General features: G+C 42.5%; 2 gene segments (V, D, J or C); both read left to right on the top strand.

The window, feature by feature from the left end:
• Positions 1–4082: 4082 nt before the first annotated feature.
• Positions 4083–5612, top strand: LOC124376650. The segment is given in 5 exon segments: positions 4083–4205; positions 4305–4646; positions 4798–4890; positions 5237–5274; positions 5447–5612. Coding segments are annotated over 5 exon segments (645 nt in total).
• A 14539-nt stretch (positions 5613–20151) lies between these two features.
• On the top strand, positions 20152–21375 carry LOC124376641. The segment is given in 4 exon segments: positions 20152–20267; positions 20367–20708; positions 20860–20946; positions 21108–21375. Coding segments are annotated over 4 exon segments (606 nt in total).
• Positions 21376–23144: the final 1769 nt, after the last annotated feature.

The raw sequence follows: 23144 nt of genomic DNA, 5'->3' as shown, positions 1-23144 counted from the left end.
ATGTTTATGTGCATCTGCATAAACTTTTCCATTGTATGATAAGGATCTCTGCTACTGGTGTGAATGTGCAGGTCACTACAACACACTCGTTACAGGAAATGAAAATTCCAATGCTAACACTCATTGTGTGGAGGTGATGAACTGTATTCATTCTGGATTCTGCAGTTGAAATTCTTCTCATTATAGTCACTAATGAAGTTTGCATGAAGCAGGTCAGTGTGAGGTGCTGAAACACTCCGTCTCAGAAACTCAGAAACCACAATGCTGTTTTTATTAAACTGAAACACCTGCATATGAGAGACACTGCTGCAGCCACTAACACTTCTATTAATGTCTTAAGAACATTTTCACACTCGGCCTCAACTCTCGAGTCCAAACTCATGACTGCTTGTAGACTGGTTTGGGGGCGGAGCTTATAATCATAGGTTTACTATCTCACATGCTGGAGGTTTATCTTTTAATAGATTTGTATTACTTTATTTTTATTAGTGCAGCACTCAAGGGTCATGTCATCATTAAAGAATTCCATTATAAGGAGACCAAATGTTCTACTGTGTTTAGATTCCTACATCAAATTTAAAGGTTGATGAATAAGCATAAGGATGTGAGCAACTTTACCAGGTGGCAGCTTGTGATGTCTTGAAAACTGGGTCAGATCATCTCCCAAAAAGCAGGTTTTGTGGTGTGTTCCAGAATACAGCTGTAAGTATCAGGGTCTAAGAGAATGAGACCAGAACACACAGACTACACAGTTGAGTGGTCAGAGACCCAATGTTGACCATCAAACACCACACAAAGCTCCTGCAATGGACATGTTAGTGTCAGAATTGGACCATGGAGGAATGGAGGAAGGTGGCCTGGTCTTAAGAAGCTTAATTTGGATGGTCACGTGTGTGGGTTCACATTCTGCTTGAAAACTTGTCCTGCTGTTCATATGGATGTTACTTTCACATGTACCACCTACGAGGTATCCAAAAGTTTTGACACCAGTGCACCACAGATCCAGTTGCATTGCAGAATGTCCTCCATCAAACAACTGAAAATCTGGCAGTAGAACTTGTTATTGATGGTCTGGTCCCTGGGGATGAATTCTAAATGCACAATACATGAATGTGGAAAAAGAAGATGAAGATGCACTTGGTCAAGCTGTAGACCTCTCTCACCTTTTTGGTCGTGGAGATGATGTGTGAAGACTTTGATGACTGTTGCTTCATCTCAGGGTCGTAGTCGTACACACAAGGTTTGTCACCAGTAGTCATCCTCGACATGAAAGACGAGTTCTTAACAGACTTTGACTGTAGTTTTCACAATTCAACACATTTCTCAGGGACGGTTTGGGGACAATGACAAAGATATTTAAGGTGATGAATCAGCCTCTAAATTCCCCAAATCACAAGCAGCTTTGGGACATGCAGGAGAAAAAGCCTTATCCATGGAAGTAACAGCTTTCATCTGCAGCTCATATCTTGGTGTCAGATACAACAGCACACTTTCAGAGTTCTTGTGGAGTCTGTAATAATGGTCAGATATCTCCATGAGGTCAGATCCCGAGAACTGCCATGCAACAAAACAATAACTTTCTTTAGGCGTCGCCCATTAGGGGTCGCCACACCGGATCATCCGTAATTGTGATCAGCATGTTCGATTTGGAACATGTTTTTCGATGAATGCCCTTCCTAATGCAACCCTGCCCATTTATCCCGGCTTGGGTCCAGCACAGAGTGCACTGCCTTGTGCAACCCTAATGGCTGGGGTGGGTTCCCTGACTGGGAATCGAACCCAGGCCGCAGCGGTGAGAGCGCTGCATCCTAACCACTAGACCAAAACTATAAACGTTCTAATCTGAGGAGAGGATCTCTTCAATCTGAGGAGAGAAAGCCATCTGTTCAGCTGCCCTCTCATCCATCCTTAAGCCCCTCTTTCCATTCTGGGGATATGGCCGGGTCATGGAAAGGTGATTTTGAAGTTTAATCTACTAAACTTAAATTAAGTTCAACCTGCATACTGTAATTATTTCAGGAAGGAGTGTATGAATTTTACCTTTACTGTTTGGTATCATTTCAAGGTCTCAGTGTGATTTAAAATAGAGCACAGTAGAGCACATTTCTGACCAACACTGACTTAACAAGTTATAACAAAGAGACTAAATCAGGGATGGGCAAACCTTTTGACTCAGGGGCCACGATGGGTTCTAAAATTTGACAAAGGGGCCGGGCCAGGATATATATATATATATATATATATATATATATATATATATATATATATATATATATATATATATATTACATTAGAAAGCATGAATATGCAAGGCTCATGGTACAAATTGTTTTCCAAATGCATTAATTAAATCAATAATTAATTTATTAAATTACAGTTGCACAAACAGCAGAAAAACACAAATTCAGTGTCATCAAGTGCCAAAAGATCAACGACTTGTTGCTAGTGAATATAAATGAAGGACTCAGCTTATTTGTTTATTTGGCTGGCTATATCTTTGTCAATCAGTTCCAAACAGCGAGTCACATTTCTGCGTGACAAACAGATTTTTTCAAACTTGCCTTGGCTCTCCGGACACAAGACACCTGCCGTCTCTACCATGCATTCTTTTAAAAACTCGCTTTCAGAGAAAGGCTTGCTAGCTTTGCTGATTTAAATGCCAGCAAAAAACTTGCCTTGGTACTTGACTCTTGAATCACAGTTTGCAAGAGAAAAAAATCTGTAAATTGGCTGCAAACCTCAGAGCCGCAGCCACCAGTTCCTGTGTTGACTGCTTGCTAGTGTAGTTGGCATGCTACATAGCAAAGTGACAGCTGATATTGTACTCTTTGAAAGCTGCAACAGTTTCTTGGCATATTAGGCATACAGCCTTTAAACGGACTTCAGTGAAAAATATTTTGCTGTCCACTTCGTATTAAACACTCGGCGCTCACTATCCACTTTTCTTTTCTTTGATGAGCTCATTTTTGCAGAAGGGCTCATAAGATGGTCACACTTGGCGGGCCGGATTAATAAACCCAACGGGACGTGTGTGGCCTGCGGGCCGTAGTTTGCCCATGTCTGGACTAAATCAACTATTCTTTAAACATAAGCAGCATTGAGCGACTACTTAATAGAAGAGCCTGTATTTATCACATATACATTACAGCACAGTAAAATACATTCCTCACACATCACAGCTTGCTCAGAAGCTGGTGTCAGAGTGCAGGTTCAGCCATGATACGACACCTGGAGCACGAAGGGTTAAGGGCCTTGCTCAAGGGCCCAAGAGTGGCAGCTTGGTGATACTGAGGCTTGAACCCTCGACCATACAGTCAGTAACTCAGAGCCTTGAGCACTGAGCTCCCACTCACCATTTATATAAAATTAATTTTAATCCAGACTGTGACGGGGCAGAACTGTTTGGCAGCACAAGAAGAAACTACACAATATTTTAAAGTTAAAGTTCAAAGTTCTCTACCCATAATACAGGACACAACATCCTCCTCATACATCAGTGTTGATGGAAAAAAATGTTTTAATGCAAATTCATCAAACTGCTTCAAACTGTAGAGTGTAAAGATTTTTATATTCAACACCTGCAACATTTTATAATTAATGTTTTCAAGACTTTATTCTGTTTCATCAACCGGCTTCTCGCACTGCTCCCTCACCTCCTGAGAGCAGAAAAGCTTTAATTCTATCTGGAAAATGAGCGAATTGTGACCTATTTAATTTATCATCATTAAGGGTTAAGTTTTTATTTTGCTTATAAACAGACACAAGATCAGTGACCTCTGAACTGCCTTTGGGTACACAAACAGTCTACAGTAAACTTTTCTAGTGTCTTCATCTTAAATAATTACCTATACTAATTACCTTAAATAACACTGGTGACATTTTCCCACTAAAAGTCTAATATTTACCCTAAAACCCTGTATATGTGCTTACACGATTAATAAAGCTGTAGTAGATCATATCTGCATAGTCATGTGACTCGTCACAGCATCAGAAGAGACGAGAACACAAGGAGAGATTCACATATCATTAGAGCGAATGAACCAATCAGATCAGTCCACAGCTTCAAATCATCCAATCAGGTGTGAGTGAGAGCTGCTTTTCTACTGAACACACGAGTTGATTTCCTCACTATCACTGTGTCTGAACAGGAACGATGATCTCACTCTTTGTGGCGCTTTACTCTCTGCTTTGTCTCTGCACAGCTGGTGAGAACATTTTCAAATCTTTCATTTCAAATAGTAATATTACATATTTACCTCATTTACTGACATCATTAACCATTAAATATCACACACTTTTTACAGTAAAAACATCTGACATCAAGGAGCTTCACGTGAGAACAGTAAAGAGTGGAGAAGATGTAACTATAGCGTGTGATCTCAGTCTGATCAGAGACAAAAGTAAAGTAGTCTGGTACAGACAGAGTTTTGGAAAAGTGCCTCAGTTTTTTGCAAAATATTACAGGATAAATAACTACACATTTACTGATGGATTTAATGATAATCGCTTCAATTTTACTGTAAATGAGCATCAGTTTGATCTCATTATTAAGAACCTGAGAGAAGATGATGGAGGAGAATATTTCTGTGGAGAAATGGAGGGAACTACAATAAAGTTCACATCTGGAGCACGTCTGCAATTTGAAGGTAAACAGTTTGACTCTGATAAGCTGCTAATTCCAGATCAACACTTTAACCAGTATTATGTGTACATATGCAGTAAATGTTGAGGATTTCACTTTATTCATATTTACTATCATTTCTGTTCATCTGCTGCTTTTCTAATTGATTTATAAAGATAAAGAGATGAAACTCTGTCCTTCACCTGGACCAGGAAACAAGATCACAGATTCTGTTACACACCAGGATTCAATCAGCAGTGATAAAAACTGTAAAAATTTGATCCAATAATCTTTTTTTCACGTTCTATAATAAAGTTTCTCTATTTCTGTTTAAATTATCCATATTAATACAAGTTTTACATGTTTATTATTTCAGCTCAAACGCATTGGATGATTTTTCCCTTAATGACCTTTAATATAATATCTGTTATTGTTATCTTGGTTCTAATTGGAGTTGTATTAATAAGTCAAAGAAAAGGTTTGTTTACTTTTATTATTATTATTATTATTATTATTATTATTATTATTATTCATAAAGTTACTCTATACAATTGATTTTAAATTGTGAGTCCTTTCTACATTTAAACTTTCCTTATGCATATTATTAATGTTTAGATGCTTCATCACAAAAGCCTGAAATCAGCAGCAATCAGGTAATCCAGTCTTCTATTCACTGTGATTCTATTCTGATAAAGAAATCCACATCTGACCTACAATCCACAATGTACAGAGAATTTTACTAAACCATTTACTAAATATCAATGGACTCATTCTTTTTAGTCTTTAATCCACTCTGGTGTATAAACACCTCTTGTTCTTTATCAGGCTGATGATGAAGATGTCTTGAACTATGCAGCTGTGAGTTTTGCTAAGAAACCTTCATCCTCCAGAACATCCAGAGACCAGAGACATGAAGACGTTTATGCACAAGTTCAAATTAAATAGATACAAAGAAATGAGTTCAGACTTGAAAATCAATAGAAATTGAATTATTCCCCAGTTTGTAGACAAACGTGTCATATTTTAATCAGAAAACATTTTTATTGCTGTAATTTATCACCATTTCCAAACCTTTTTTACATGATTTCTACTTTTATTTGGGGAAAACAACCTGCTTTATTTTGTTTCTTTATGAAAGATTTATATTCGGTTGTTTTCCTGAACATTTTCTCTTGAAACAATGTACATGATTTCTAGATTATTAAAAAATTGTTTTTGTAAAATCCTTCTTAAACTTTTGTTTTGGAATGTATTTTGTTCGGGAGTTTTTTAAAAATACTAAATCTCATGAATATTGTAAAAACTTTAAATTACACATTATTGTATTCTGCACATCTGTAAGCATCATCCATTTTCTACTTCTCCAGAAATACTAAGGGCCTTTAAGTGCTTCAGGACTAAATATAGAGAAAAAGCTTTTGTTGGTCACATGTAGTTTAGCAGTGCTGGGGTTTGAACCCCTGACCTTCTGATCAGTAACCCAGAGCCTTAACTGTTGACCATCACTGCTAAAAAGACAAGTGGACACTGAGTTACTGATGAGATTAAATTACTTAGAAAGCAGAATCAGGCTTAAAGTTGAAAAACAGGGACCAGATCATGTGACCAACATACAGGATAAACTAGAGTTGGGTAGAGATCAGAAATATCAAATACTGTATCAAGACTTGAAATCCAGTTTATTTATGCCTGAGATTTTCATCATAAAGTCTTTTGAACTGTTTAAGAGACATGAAAATAATCATTGTGAGCTGCTGGTTAAAACACTAAGTCACAGAAACTCAGACACCACAGTGCTGTTTCTGTTGTAGTGATGCTCTTTGCTGTTAAAAGGAGCAAACAGCACAGAGTAGTGCATGGACATGTGGGAGGCTACTGGGGGGCCCGATAAGGTACTTAATACCACTGCACTTAATGTGGACAGTCAAATTTTAGAACACAATGTGGGCTGAGACCCCTCTGAGACCCCACTTGGGCCCCATAGTGTGGGGTTCACATGTGCTACACATTTCCTGACAGGCCCACAGTGGGTTGTCTGCAGTGGCCCCACATGGACCCTTAAAGGACAAGGAAACATGCAATAAACGGCTAGAATTTTAATATAGAAAGCAAGTGACCAAAACACACCTACACCACTTTTCTGCAGGCTGTTTAAACATTTACCCAATTTGGGATGTGCACTTTTAGTGGTCTTGGTTTAGTGGCCCCCCAAACAACCCTAGAAACAGTCATTAGTGTGCACTCATGAGAGTTCAGGTCAAGTGTGAAACTCTTTTTAACACATTTGTAGAAGTGTAAGTGGCTGCAGCAGCTCTCTCTCTCTCTCTCTCTCTCTCTCTCTCTCTCTCTCTCTCTCTCTCTTTCTCGCACACACACAAGTTTCTGAGACTCCGTGTTAAAGGCACACTAAATTACACTCACACTAAATTATTTTAGGACACGTCAACAGTCCAAATGTCTTTATGCTGGAATTTCCGTCTAAAATTCAACAGAGCAGAAGTTCATTAATAAAAATATCTTTAAAGTTTTATGTAGAATGTTGACAGCAGTATTTATGTGAACTGTGATAGAGACTGTGTTCTAACGGTGTGAGTTCTGTTTCCACTCTACATAATGACAGAGAAAGAATTCGTTTTATTTACAGTAGAATCACAACTTTTAGTAGATATGAATCATTTAATGACTCACCTGTATAAAATATATTCAAACTTATTCATGCAGAACATAAAAAAAGTGCTGCTGCAGTCTAGGAGTCCTGAAGTTTTACTGAAATATTCAATATAAAATCCAGATATATTTAAAAATATATATATATTTTTTTCTCTTATGAATGAGCCAAAGGAGACTGTGGTGAGGAGAATCTTCCTGAGTTGACAGGAGGAAGAGGGATTGAGGAAAAAATAAACACTAAAGGAAGGAACTTAAAGAAGAATAGAACCTGAATAATTTCACTCTTTATCTATACAATGTATAAACAATTTATATAATTCCATTTGTCATGTAAGGTGTTTTATATTCAAGAGACAGGCGTGGGTTACTGCACCACCTCCAGCAGGAGCAGGCCTCCATGTCAGCATCTGGAGTGAGCTCTGCTGGGGAGACTTTCTCAGTGACCTCAGGCTGGAGATGAAAACTGTTCTTCTGGGCTCGTGGCACTCAGTTCCGGTTTCACGACCCACATGTCCGGGTTTGCACCGTGACCCACAACAGCTAGCAGAGATCAGATATAAATTTGGATACAAAGGGTATACTTTGGTCAGTCTTTCGGGATCCCCCTCAGCTAAAGAGGAGCACCAGTTCCCAAACAAATTCTTTGGAGCGGCCTTTTTTTTTATATGCCCAGTTCTTCTGTGTCACGATGCTCTCGATATGTGTAAGAATGACTCCACATCATCTATCTTTGCTTTCGGGGCTCCAAAAGTTCATGTGTGGTAATGCAGTCGCTGTATCAGTCTGAACACAAGGAGATGGAAACAGAGTAGTGCTCACACTAGATCTTTTGATGTGGTGAACATGGGCGTGTGTGTGGTTGTGGGCATCCAGACATCACAACATGTTACTTCCGGTTTCCTTTTTGATGATGGTCTGGAAAGAGTTGTTCTAAGCAGCCGAGTTTTCAGAAATCATTTATAAATATAAATCCACGAAGTTGTGCAGCTTGAGTGCTGGTACCAAAAATAAAATAATTAAATGAACTGAGGGTCATGCGCCACGGACCGGCCTTTAAGGTGTTGTGGATAAATACAACAAAATAAAATGATACTGTCAGGGAGCACCCTGCTTCTTCTCCCGTGCGGGCGGGGCACGCAAGGAACTCCTCACCAGTATACTGATTACACACACCTGACTCTCGTTACAAGCACCCATATAAACCCTTCACTCACACCTGCCCTTTGTCCGTTATTGTTTCGATGCATACGCTGCTTTATGCTACGTTCTTTCTGTTTGATACACAGCTCTGCTCTTCCCCGAAGTGTGTTCGTGGATTATCTACATGGACTACCTCTCGGGACTTCATGGGCCGCGCTCCCGGTGCGCACCACTGGATTATTCCCTTCACAGCGGGTATTTTTGTTGGCTTTGCCTAGTATTTCAATAAACTCAGTTTGCTTATACTTCGGCTTCCGCTTCCATATCAACGCATAACAGATACGCCCATAATAACTGGTATTTTTTAAATATAATAATAAACATGTATCCTTTAGCTTGGGGGTTTCAAGAAAGTAGCGGATGTAGATAGTTTCTGGTATCTGCTATACTGGTTTACTGGTTTTCAAATCATTCACAATCTGTCACTCACAACATCTCAGCTCTTGGTTAGAGAAGCTGCTGCACGCTGAGCTGCACTTGTGCATGAGATCATCTGTGCTTTTACTCTCAATTTATCACAACCTGGTAGAAATATTTCTGTTTTCAAAACTGCATTGCCTCTGGATCCATGTTCAGTGGAAGTGTGTGTTCTGGTTTGAGCAGCTTTACATCATTCATATTTAACTCAACTTGATTGGTTAGATAGTTGATGTGGGCGGAGCATGAACTCTTAAAAGAACAGTAACGTGGGTATAATATAAGCTTGTTCTTCTTGATGTCTAATTATAGAGATATAAAGTGTGAAAAATGTGTGGTGTCTATATGTGTGTGGGTGTGTGTATGAGCATGCTTGTGAGGGGGGGGGTGTCTTTGTAGTCATGTTGTGCATGAAATTTTCCATTGCTTTATAAAGTTCTCTGCTACTGGTGTGAATGTGCAGGTCACTACAACACACTCGTTACAGGAAATGAAAATTCCAATGCTAACACTCATTGTGTCGAGGTGATGAACTGTATTCATTCTGGATTCTGCAGTTGAAATTCTTCTCATTATAGTCACTAATGAAGTTTGCATGAAGCAGGTCAGTGTGAGGTGCTGAAACACTCCGTCTCAGAAACTCAGAAACCACAATGCTGTTTTTATTAAACTGAAACACCTGCATATGAGAGACACTGCTGCAGCCACTAACACTTCTATTAATGTCTTAAGAACATTTTCACACTCGGCCTCAACTCTCGAGTCCAAACTCATGACTGCTTGTAGACTGGTTTGGGGGCGGAGCTTAAAATCATAGGTTTACTTTCTCACATAAAATGGAGGTTTATGTTTTAATAGATGTTTCTTTGTTTTTTTATTAGTGCAGCATTCAAGCATCATGTCATCAATGGAAGAATGCAGGTCATCCAAGAGTTACGATGGATTAATTTATGATTTTTCATCAAATTATAATAGTACAATATTATATGCAGTACAATACGTTAGGACATGTATGTATATATGTATATGTAACCGGGTGGTAGTTTAAGGTGCATTCATTTCTTTATGCTACAGATTATGCCTGCCTGGTGAGAATGAACACAGGGGCTCTTTTAGAGATGCGTGTGGCGCGGTGCACCTGAGAGTGGAAATCAGGGAGGGATATAGGCCTTACTTGTACTGTTTATTAGGGTGATGCAGTAATTTGTGCGGATGCAAAAATTTCGAGGTGTGACGGTTAGCATAGTGTGAGCTAACGCAACAGCACGTGCAAGCTATACGAGTTCTGTGTGTTTGACCTATCGGAGCATAAGTAGTACTGAAGTCTAAGTTTGGAAAAAGTGCCACTGCCGTATTTTTTTTTACTGGATAAATATTGGGACTAAATTTAGAGAAAAAGCTTTTGTTGGTCACATGTACATTACAGAAGAGTGAAATAGTTTTTCCACATTTCCCAGCTTGTTATGGTCAGAGCACAGGGTCAGTCATGCTTTATGTCCCCCTGGAGCAGAGAGGGTTAAGGACCATGTTGAAAAGGTTTGAACCCCTGACCTTCTGATCACCAGTGGTGGGCCGTCAGGGCAAAGCCTTCTCTGCTGGACTGAACACTATCAGAAGCCCTGACCTACATTTACAACCTTAATTCTAATATTTGTTCCATAAAATTATATTAATTTATTCCCAACAGTTTCTTCTCTTTATGTTGTAGCGTTTCTCTCGGCTGCACTGCTTCCACTACGTGTATGTATAGTGGCTTCTGACTGTTTTACAAGGTTCTATCTCTTTTATACCAAATCCAACAGCCAATCAAATTACGTTATACTAGAACTCTACATTCCATAAAAATGGCTTTAACATATCCCGGACCCTAATTGAATAGGCCTTAACATATCAATTATCAACTTAATTTTAAATTAAAGTCATTTATACTCTTACATTTAACACTTTCTCAACTCCTTTTCGCAGGAAATGTCAGCCCGCTTGAGCACTTCAGGCATTACCGCCTCAATCACCAAGGAAACACCCCCTCCCAACCAGCTGCACGGAAATGGCGTCTAATTTTCTGGCACTTATAAGGACGCCTGAATCTTCCAGACAGTGCCAAATTGTCTTTAGGCTTGCCCTGATCACTCTCCAGCGTATTCCCTGTTTTGTTTGTTCTTTTGTTTCTGACCTGATTATTCTGTCCTCCGGTTTCCGGCTCGGCTCGCACTGAACGCGCTCCGGTTTTCGGCTTGGCTCTGCTCTGCTTGCGCTGAACGTGCTCCGGTTTCCGGTTCGGCTTTGCTATGCTCGCGCTGAACGCGCGTTTTGGTTTACGGCTCGCGTTGAACGCGCCCCGACTTCCGGCTCGGCATCCTCACCCTCCGCGCACATCGGCTCCCTGAATCGGCTCCCTGAATCGGTTTACCGATTCAGCTCTGCACAGCCTTTCTCCCCTGCTCTATTTGCATCTGCCTTGGATCCTATAAGCTGAACTTTCTGACAGAACAATCTGGCCAACATGGATCCCGTGGATGTACCTGCCTCTAGCGCCACTTTACAGCCTTGTCTCGCCGTCAAGCGGCTCAGGAGCAACAAATCCAAAACCTCTCTACAGGCGTGCAGGAAATCATGGGATTTTTGCGCACACATTTTGGTGACCAACTCACCACAGGTGCTCTGCCGCCGTCATCACCTGCTGCCCCGGCCCGGCAGGGCCCTGCTCCACCTACCGCCCCTTCAGCTATGCGTGAGCCTCAGCTCGCGCAGCCAGCCCGGTTTTCGGCTTACGCTGACTCCTGCCGCTCGTTTATTATGCAGTGCGACCTGATTTTTAGCATGCAGCCCTCCCAATTTGGTACAGAGCGCTCCAAGGTGGCCTACGTCATTTCCCTCCTGTCAGGCCGAGCCCTAAGGTGGGCCACTGCGGAGTGGGAAAGTCAATCAGCCAACTGCAGATCGTTCGCCGCCTTTTCTGCCGAACTCCGGAAGGTCTACGGCACATCTACGCCACGCCAAGATGCCGCCCGCTCCCTGGGCTCCCTGGTCTCCCTAGTTCGCGGCTGAGTTCCGGACTCAGGCCACTGACAGCGGATGGGATCGCATTGCACTTTACGATACTTTCCTCCAGGGTCTCTCCTCTGCCGTTAAGGACTAACTTGGCGCTCGTGATCCACTGATCTCATTGTCTACACGCATCGATCGGTGCATAAAGCAACGCCACCGGGAGCGTGGTTACCCCGCTCAAAGCCTAGATCCTCACAGTCCTTTAACTGCGAGCAGTTCCCCACCTCGTGTTTCGGGTTCTGGCACCCGTTCTTTCTCTCCGCCACAGGCCATGGAGATAGGGCGCCACCACCTGACCCCGCTGAGAAGGAGAAACGTCGGCCTCTAGGTCTATGCCTCTACTGCTGAGGTAAAGGGCACATGGCTGCATCCTGCCCAGTAAAAGGCAAGGCTTGTCGGTAAAGGGGGGAGGGCCCACGAGCCACTCCTTCCCCGCTCCCTCCAAACCCACTATCTTGGTCAACCTTCAGGTTGGCCCCGGAGGCACGGAATTGGCTGCCTTTGTCGACTCTGGGGCTGATGCCGAATTCATCGACCTCAAGCTTGCCCAGCAACTGCTGGTTCCCATGGAACCCCTACCTGAAGCTCTGCTGATCAGAGCCCTGGATGGCAGCCTTTTAGGCCGGGCCACGCACCGCACTAAGCCCCTACTCATGTCAGTGGGGAACGACATCAGGAGTGGCTTTCCTTCCTGGTCATCTCCTCTTCCCAAGCCCCCATTATGCTCGGGTTCCCTTGGCTTCAGAAACACAACCCACGTGTTGATTGGATGACAGGGCGTACTCTGGATTGGGGTGTGCATTGCTTCGGCCACTGCCTTGCTCTCTCCACCCAAACCACTGCCAGCTGTCACTCCCGAGCACTCCGATTTAGCATCGGTTCCTGAGATCTATCATGGCCTTGCGTACGTGTTCAGTAAGGCCTTGGCTACCTCCCTACCTTCCCACCGGCACTTCGACTGTGCCATCGAACTGCTTCCCGGAGCCAGTCCCCCTCCGACCATCCTCCTCCCTAGCTGGGGCAGGTTTCTTCTTTGTCGAAAAGCAAGATAAGTCCCTACGCCCATGTATTGACTACCCGGGTCTTAATGTGATCACTGTCCGGAACGGTTAACATTTGCCGCGTATGGCCTCGGCGTTCGAGCTCCTGCATGGTGCCACGATCTTCACTAAGCTGGATCTACGCAACGCATACCACCTGGTGCGTATCAGGGAGGGGGATGAATGGAAGACCGCCTTCAATACCCCAACCGGTCATTAAGAGTACCTTGTCATGCCGTTCGGCCTAACCAATGCCCCGGCCGTCTTTCAGGCTCTAGTCAACAAGGTCCTCCGTGACATGCTCAATATGTTCGTGTTTGTCTACCTAGATGATATCCTGATCTTCTCCCATTCCATGGACAAACACGTCCGGTAGGTGCGTCAGGTCTTGGAGAGACTTCTCAAGAATGGGCTCTACGTAAAACCCGAGAAATGTGAGTTCCACACCTCTCAAACCTCGTTCCTGGGATACCTGCTTTCAGCCGGTAATATCCGGATGGACCCTGCCAGGGTCCAGGCAATCTGGGACTGGCTGACCCCCACCTCCCGCTGCCAATTACAAAGGTTCCTGGGCTTCGCCGATTTTTATCGCCGCTTCGTAAAGGGCTATAGTTCGGTGGCGGCACCCCTCCACCTCCTGACGTCTTCCCTCCACTCGTTCTTTTGGGGCCCCGAGGCTGAGGAGGCATTTCTGGAGCTTAAGCGGCGATTCACGGAGGCGCCCAACCTCATCTTTACTGACCCGGCTCGGCAGTTCGTTGTTGAAGTCGACGCCTCTGGCGTAGGAGTAGGGGCGGTGCTCTCCCAGGTCTGCCCTGAGGATAACCGCTTTTAAATGCCTTTTCTTTGGCCACTTTCAGTTCTCTCTTTCGTACCAGCCTGGGAGCCGAAATGTCAAGCATGATGTGCTTTCTAGAGTTCATGCCCTGGAGGAGGAGGAGCCATGCCCAGAGACTATACTTGCCAAGTCTGTGTTGGTCCACACCCTTAGTCTCGCCTTGAAGGAGCGGGACAAGAATGCCCGAGACAGGAGCCCTCTCCCCGAGGGTTGCCCCACTGGTCTCCTGTTTGTCCCCAAGGGTCTCCGCTCTGGAGTTCTTCAGTGGTATCACAACTCCCTGTTCTTCTGTCATCCCGGTCAGCCTCGCACCTTGTCTCTGGTCAAGGCACGCTTCTGGTGGCCTTCCATGGTAAAGGACACCCGGGACTTTGTCGCAGCCTGCCCAGACTGTGCCCAACACAAGAACCCTTGTAGCCACCCCAAGGTCTTCTTCGGCCCCTTGCTATCCCGAAACGCCCGTGGTCGCACATCGCCATGGACTTTGTTACCGGGCTGCCCGTTTCCAATGGCAACACTGTCGTCATGACGGTCATTATTCGGCTTTCTAAGATGGGCCACTTCATCGCTCTACCCAAGCTGCCATCTGCCAAGGAAACCGCCAAGCTGGCCCTCCAGCACATATTTCCCCTCCATGGTTTTCCCAGAGATATCGTCTCAGACCGCGGACCCCAATTCTCGTGCAGTTTTGAAGGGAGTTCTGCCGCCTCCTGGGCATCTCAACCAGCCTCTCATCTGGGTTTCACCCCCAGACGAACGGACAGACCAAGAGACTCAACCAGGATCTTGAAACTGGTCTCCGCCTCCTTTGCAGTCGGGAACCCTCCTCCTGGTCGGACAAACTTTTGTGGATTGAGTATGCCCATAACACTCTTCCCACTGCTGCCACAGGACTTGCGCCCTTCCAGGTGGTCCACGGTTTCTTGCCGGCAACTTTCTCCAACCAGGAACCCCGGTCCGCCGTTCCTTCTGCCGCCCTTTTCTCCCGACGCTCCCGTCGAGGCTGGAGAACGGCCCGAGCAGCCCTGCTCGAAAATGGCATAAGGCTTTGCCAGGGGGCCGACCGTAAGTGGCGCCTAGCCCCCCACTACCGTGCCGGGCAAAGTGTATGGCTCTCTATTCGGGACATTCCCCTTAAGGCCACCTGTCGGAAGCTCGCCCCACGCTTCATCGGCCCCTTCCCCATTTCCAAAGTCATCAATCCTGTGGCCCTCCGACTCAGGCTCCCCAGGGCGCTCCGGGTTCACCCTACATTTCATGTGTCTAGGGTTCGACCCGTTCAGGCCTGCTCCCTTGTGCCCTCCGCCAGGCCCCCTCCGCCCACCCGGGTCATTGATGGGGGTCCTGCCTACACCGTGCACCGCTTGCTTTGCTCCCGTCGTCGTGGTAGGGGCCTTCAGTACCTTGTGGATTGGGAGGGCTATGGTCCTGAGGAACACTCCTGGGTCCCCTCCCACTTTATCCTGGACCCTGACCTGTTAGCTGGCTTTTATCAGGCCCACCCGGGGCAGCCTGTTGGGGCGTCCGGGGCCGCCCTAGACAGGGGGGGTACTGTCAGCCCGCTTGAGCACTTCAGGCATTACCGCCTCAATCACCGAGGAAACGCCCCCTCCCAACCAGCATCTAATTTTCTGGCACTTATAAGGACGCCTGAATCCGCCAGACAGTGCCAGATTGTCTTTAGGCTTGCCTGTTCTGTTGTGTAGGACTTGATGTTGATATCCCTTGATACATACTTGAGGCACCGATGAGACTCTCTGGGATGATCTATTCAGTGGTGGCACCCTCTGCCACACTACTCCTCAGTCCTTTCTTCTCCTGAGGTGGCTCCTTCTCAACTCATTTTACTGAGGCACCACTAAGACTCTGTGGAAAGGTCCACTGATTGATGGCACCCTTTGGTTTGTCAAGTAGATGCCATCAACTTGCTTAAAGACCCAGTCAGAGTCTTTTCTCTTTACCCACAGCCACTGGCTTCCCTTTTCCACAGCTGCAGAGAGGTCTTTGACCGCCTGCTGGTGGGCCTTTACTCGTACTCCCATCTCCCTGAGTAGCCTGGATGTTGTGGTGGCTACGAACCCTCTGCAACCTACTTCGACTGGGCGTACCTTTACATTCCAGCCTTGTTGTTGTGCATCGGCTGCAAGTTCAGCGTACCTCAGCCATTTCCGTTCATAGGCTTCCTCCACTGCACCCTCCCAGGGAACGGTGAGCTCGATGATGTAGACAAGTTTGAGCGAGGCTGACCACAGAACAAGGTCTGGTCGCAGGTTGGTGGCTGCAATTTCACCTGGGAAGCATAGTTTCTTATTCAAGTCTGCCAGCAGCCTCCAGTCCCGTGCTCTACCCAGCTGACCATAGTCTGATCTTATGGTGGTGAGGTTGGCTTGACCCTCACCCTCCCGAACAAATGGTGTTGGCTGCCACTGGGATGATGGGGAAGGAAGGGCATTCACATTTGTCCATCTATTTTCCAACACTGCAGCAAGACACTTCAGCACCTGGTTGTGCCGCTAGGTGTAACGCCCTTGGGTGAGGCTGGTCTTGCATCCCACTAAGATGTGCTTTAGTGTTGCTAGACTTGGGCATAGAGGGCACGTGGGGTCCTCAGCATACCATTGGCTTAGGTTTGCGGGAGAAGGCAGGACTCTAATTGCTGTTTTCTAGTTCTTAAGTGAATTTCTTCCTGCTCTATTGCTTCTCTCTTTTTTCATTGCTGCAGCTCTTGCCAACAGTGCTTCACGTTCAGCTTTAATTCTCAGCATTGCAGAAGTAGTACTGGAAGTGTGGCTTACCATGGAGTTAGCTTTGGATACACTATCATGTGGCCTAATATCATGTTCCTCATCTTTTAGGACATCTGCCAACCATTTGTTTGTGTCTCCTATAAACCGCCGAGATTCAGAATATCTGTTCTCATAAGCATCTTGATCCAATTTCTTATCATCTTCATCTATTAACTCAAACAACTCCTTATTAATCCGTTCATACTGTCCCAAGCATCTCTCGAACCGTAGCAATTCTTCATCTTTAATGAACTTAGCATTGTGTTCGTTTTCCATTAATTTGGACAAATAATTCTTCTGTTTGGTTATTTGTGCAAACTTACCCTTGCATTCTCCTTTCAGCCTGTGTAATTTCTCCTCTACAGCCTTTTCTGTGGGCTTTAGCATCCTCTTTTAGTCAAGACACGCAGCTGCGCTTTCATCTGCCGTGTCACGTGACTTTATAATCTTCACAAAAAAAAGTCACAATTCTTAATATTTTCCACACAGCTTCTAATCTTCTTATAAACACTCGTTTATAGTCACTGACATGCAGGATTCATTTATGTCAAGCTCTATGACTTACAGGATAAAAAAATAAATAGCCAGTGAACACTTAGTCACTTTTAGACGAAGGCTAATAGAGTCATGAAAAAAAATGTCATAACTGTTCCAGGGGAGATTTCACTCAGCTGAAGACTCTCTCTCTCTGTAGGTAGGCTTCTTCTGACTTTCTTTATGTGTACCTTTGCTGCAACGCAGTTTTCGTCCGTGTTGGTCTGTTGTCTTTGTTAGCAGCCGCTAGCAGGTTTCCCTCAGAGCCGCCATGTCGGTTAGCTCGCCGTCACCACGAGTGTCTTTTCTTTAGCGATCTTCTCACGCGACTCGTCTTTTGGCTTTACACGATTTTTGACTATGTCGAGCAAGTCTTTTGACTTGGATGTGAGTGCAACAAACTGACTCACTAGCCCAGGACCTCAGAGTTCCTTTGTACTCGGCACAAAATGACAGTGAATAAAGGTCTTGAATCCAAGGTTGTTTGTTCTACTGTTTAATTATGAATTTCAAATAAAAAAATAAAAAAAAGTAGGATCTTCACCTTTCTAAACAAATAAACTGTGTAGTTCTGTGTAGGTCAAAAGACTGTTGCTCCAAAGTCCAGTGGCTTCTGACTGTTTTGCAGGGTTCTATCTCTTTTATACCAAATCTAACAGCCAATCAAATTTTGTTATACTAGAACTCTTTACATTTCAAAAAAAATGGCTTCAACACTAGGGTCAGTAACCCAGAGCCTTAAACACTGAGCCTCCACTCCCCCTTTATAGAATATTAGTTTTATAATTATATATTACTGTTTTATACTCTGACTAAGATTCAGACTGGTGAGTTTGTGTCCGTGAGCAGGTTTATTTGGCCAATCACAAGGCTCTAAGTGACTCAGAGTCCATAATGAATGATTAATTGAAAAGATGGAATGCTTTAAATAATCTATTTTAATTAAAGAAGAAATACAACCAATAAGTTGCTCAACTTGAATTAGAAATATTCAAGATAAATCTTTATTACAAATTCGAATCAGATTCGAGTTTAAAATTGGATTCATGTAACAAAGTGCATTGATTTTAGTGTCTTTTACAGCAGCGTGAGAAAAACACATAGCAAACCTTCACCCACACCAGAGGATTCCGTCGTTGGGCCATTGTGTGGACAACCAACAAGTCCAGGCTTTGACGAGGCAGAACTGTTTGACAGCACAAGGAAAAACTACACAATATTAGCGTGTGGATTTAAGGTTATGGCTAATTTGTGTGTATACAAAGGAAATATTTGGAGATACAGAAGTACAACATAAAATATCACTGAACATTAAAGTGCAGCGCTTTACTTTACTATTTCTAAACCTCAGACCACAGTTTTCAAGAGGGCCATGGATCTGAAGAGATCTGAAAGCCGCAGGCCGTGTCCATTAACTTGAAAGTTGTAATATGTGTGGTAGTAGAGGAAGACTACAGTGTAGACATGAAGCTCAGCATAGAGCAGACTGATAACTTTTCTTTTAATGATCATTAATCACAAACTCATCATATGTTGCTTCTCCATCCGTGTCTTTCTCACTGTTATTGCACTATAAAACTGAATCCAATCCCTTAGAGCGCCCTCTACTTATAATACAGAACACAACATCCTCCTCTACATCAGTGTTGATGGCAAAAACATTTTAATGCAAATTCATCCAACTGTTCAAACTGTAGTGTGTAAAGATTTTTACATTCAACACCTGCAACATTTTATAATTAATGTTTTTAAGACTTTATTCTATGTTTCATCAACCAGGTTCTCCCACTGCTCCCTCACCTCCTGAGAGTGTGACTTTACATTTTTTCTGGTTCTGTGGTGGCCTCAGCCATATTCTATGAAGTGGTCTGCTGGGGCAGCAGCATATCTACTGCAGACAGGAAGAGACTAGACAAGCTGATCAGGAAGGCCAGCTCTGTCCTGGGGATTCCCCTGGACACTGTACAGGAGGTGGGAGAAAGGAGGATGGTAACAAAACTATCATCATTGCTGGAGAACGCCTCCCACCCCCTGTATGAAACCGTTACATCGCTGAGCAGCTCTTTTAGTAACAGACTGATACATCCCAAGTGTCTGAAGGAGCGATACAGAAGGTCTTCTCTCCCTGCTGCTATTAGACTATACAACCAAAGCTGTTCCCAGTAAAACCAGTCACCAACATACAACACTGCTATTACTTTTTAAGATGTGCAATAACTTTATCTGTGTGAAATATTATTAAACAAATCAGGTACAATATTATGTGCAATATTACCAGCAATTTACGTGCAATACTACCTCAAAACATGACTTAAAAAGCGTACTTTTGTTTTTTTTTCCTATTTGTATTATTACATTGTACTGTATATATACTGGTATTGTAGTATATGTATATTATTTTTTAGATATTTGCATTTATTTTTATTTCTTTGTTATTATTATTATTATTATTGTTATTATTTATTTTTATTTCTGTTTTTTTATTTTTTTGTATATTCTTCTTTTTTTATATATATTTGCATCTATTTTTATTTCTTTGTCTTGCTGCTGTAACATAGAAATTTCCCCACTGTGGGACGAATAAAGGTTTATCTTATCTTAAAAGCTTTAATTCTATCTGGAAAATGAGCGAATTGTGACCCATTTAATTTCTTTCCATCACTAAGGGTTAAGTTTTTATTTTGCTAATGAACAGAGACAAGATCAGTGACCTCTGAACTGCCTTTGGGTACACAATCAGTCTACTGTAAACCTTTTCAGTTTTTCGATCTTAAATAATACTGGTGACGTTTTTCCCCCTAAAAGTCTAATATTTACCCTAAAACCCTGTATATGTGCTCAAACGATTGATAAAGCTGTAGTAGATCATATCCGCATAGTCATGTGACTCGTCACAGCAACAGAAGAGACGAGAACACAAGGAGAGTTTCACATATCATTAGAATGGACCAATCAGATCAGTCCACAGCTTCAAATCATCCAATCAGGTGTGAGTGAGAGCTGCTTTTCTACTGAACACACGAGTTGATTTCCTCACTATCACTGTGTCTGAACAGGAACGATGATCTCACTCTTTGTGGCGCTTTACTCTCTGCTTTGTCTCTGCACAGCTGGTGAGAACATTTTCAAATCTTTCATTTCAAATAGTAATATTACATATTTACCTCATTTACTGACATCATTAACCATTAAATATCACACACTTTTTACAGTAAAAACATCTGACATCAAGGAGCTTCACGTGAGAACAGTAAAGAGTGGAGAAGATGTAACTATAGCGTGTGATCTCAGTCTGATCAGAGACAAAAGTAAAGTAGTCTGGTACAGACAGAGTTTTGGAAAAGTGCCTCAGTTTTTTGCAAAACGTTACGGGACAAATAGTTACACATTTACTGATGGATTTAATGATAATCGCTTCAGTTTTACTGTAAATGAGCATCAGTTTGATCTCAACATTAAGAACCTGAGAGAAGATGATGGAGGAGAATATTTCTGTGGAGAAATGGAGGGAACTACAATAAAGTTCACATCTGGAGCACGTCTGCAATTTGAAGGTAAACAGTTTGACTCTGATAAGCTGCTAATTCCAGATCAACACTTTAACCAGTATTATGTGTACATATGCAGTAAATGTTGAGGATTTCACTTTATTCATATTTACTATCATTTCTGTTCATCTGCTGCTTTTCTAATTGATTTATAAAGATAAAGAGATGAAACTCTGTCCTTCACCTGGACCAGAAAACAAGATCAAAGGTTCTGATCCACACCAGCTTTCAAGCAACACCAGTGGTAAGAGTTTTAATCAAATTATTTTCTTTATGATTTCTAGAGCAATTTTCTTCTGGAGTTTAACATTGATTTTTTTATATTTAGAAGTTTAGTGTTCAGTGAACTCCATTATATATTTCAGCTCCTGAAATGTTTTAATAGAATGTTATTTTTCCATCCAGATTCCAGTTGTACTGATCAGATGCATGTGCTCTTCTTGCTCTCTATTGTTAGAGTTGGAGTTCTTGCCTTCATGATTATTATCTTTCCAATCCTCCTGATTGTTTGTAAATTCAGATCAAATTAGAAATTTAATATAGAAATAGAAGAAATAGTGAAATAAGGACAAAACCATGTGTTGGATTCAGTTCATGATAATTGATGATGTTGGTTATTTACTGGAATGATTTTGGTCTGACTGCAATGTGGAGATATTTACAGCTGTAAATAGAAAAAAATTATAACATATGCATTAAATACAATTTAAATATAAAGTAAATGCACAATGCAGTTTTTCTCTTTATTTCTGTATTTTATTGTATATACTTTAAAATGTAACTTTGTATTTTCCACATCACATAATGCACAAGTTTGAGACTCCAATGAGGTGTATTAATAATATCACACATATTTACTGACTATAACTGGGATAAATGTAATCACTGCTCTGGGTTTTGCTTCACCTGAACCCGAGTCCAGTCGAGCCCAAACCCCAAACAATCCCAGAATCATTCCTGGTACAGACTTAATTAACCACCTCAATTAATCAAATCTCCTTCTCAATCAATTCACACCAATAACTAATATAGAAACCATTTTTGTGCAACATAGAAATAAAATGTAAATTAAATGTACTTCCACCTGAGCAGCACACTGTAGTTTATCAACCAGGATGTGATTAAAGGAAGCGTAAGAACATGATGAAAACCTGCTAATATGCTGTAGACCAATTTCACAGTTTCTACCATACACTGACCGATCCAGTGCATAATGATGGTGAAGAGAACTTCACACTAAACAACATTTAGTAACCGACTCATCAGTGTTACAACTTCTTGATCAAAGTAGGCATGACAGATCATAAAAGATCAGAAGTCCATTTAAGTTCTCAGTGTGAGACAATTCAGGGTTTGTAGGTCAAAAGTAATATTTTATAATCAATGCAATTTGTAATTAGCAGAAAATCCAGTGTGAATAAGAATGGAGAGATGTGTTCATATCTTTTCTTTCTGTTAAACACTCAAGTTTCTGCATTCTGCATACTAACTGAGTTTAGTTCATTCACCTACTGGAACATCCAACCAGTACGAGCAATAATCCAACCTAGAGGTAACAACTGTCATGTTTCAGTGACACACACACACACACACACACACACACACACACACACACACACACACACACTGGTGTGAGATGGAAACTAGAAGATACACGTCTCAAACCAAACACCAGCGTGAGGCCATTAAGGGTTTTACCACATCAAAGGTGTGAAACTGCTGGACTCATAGACTGCAGCAGCACTTTGTCTAAATGTTCTGCATGAATAAGTTTGGACGTGTTTTCTACAGGATCATCATTAAATGAATCATATCAACCAAAAGGTGTGAGATTATACTTTAAATAATAACAATTCTTGGACTGTTGAAGTGACAATAATTTAGTGGGATCTGATTTTTAAAACACTCAGTCTCAGAAAAGCAAAAACCACAATGTGTATTTTTATTAGACTGAAACACCTGCATGTGACAGAGCGCTGCTGCAGCCACTAACACTTCTACAAACGTGTTAAGAACCTTCTCATACTGGGCCTGAACCCTGGAGTTGCTTCTAGACTTGTTTATGAGTGGGGCTCATAATCACAGGTTTACTTTAACATAGAATAGTAGATCATTTCTTATAAATATTTAACAATAACAATAAACTCTGACTATTTATACTTGATGCCTCAGTGTTTTTACTTTACTTTATAAGTGAATGACTTATGAAAGGTTCAAATATCCTGTCACACTCCCCCAAGAGAGACAATGTCTGCTGTCCTTACCATTTCCAGATGTGCTGTATGGACAGGTAGTTTGGGTGTAAATCTACATTACCTCTTATTGTATTACTCTGTATAGACACACTAGGGTAAAGGTGTCAGGGAACCACCAGACACGCCTGCCTCCTACACTCAGCACACTCGCACAGCCTCACCCTCCTACTAATCACCTTCACCTGTT

The sequence above is a fragment of the Silurus meridionalis genome, chromosome 23 (genome assembly GCF_014805685.1).
Source record: "Silurus meridionalis isolate SWU-2019-XX chromosome 23, ASM1480568v1, whole genome shotgun sequence".
NCBI lineage: Eukaryota > Metazoa > Chordata > Actinopteri > Siluriformes > Siluridae > Silurus > Silurus meridionalis.
This window is presented reverse-complemented; position numbering and strand designations above follow the sequence as displayed.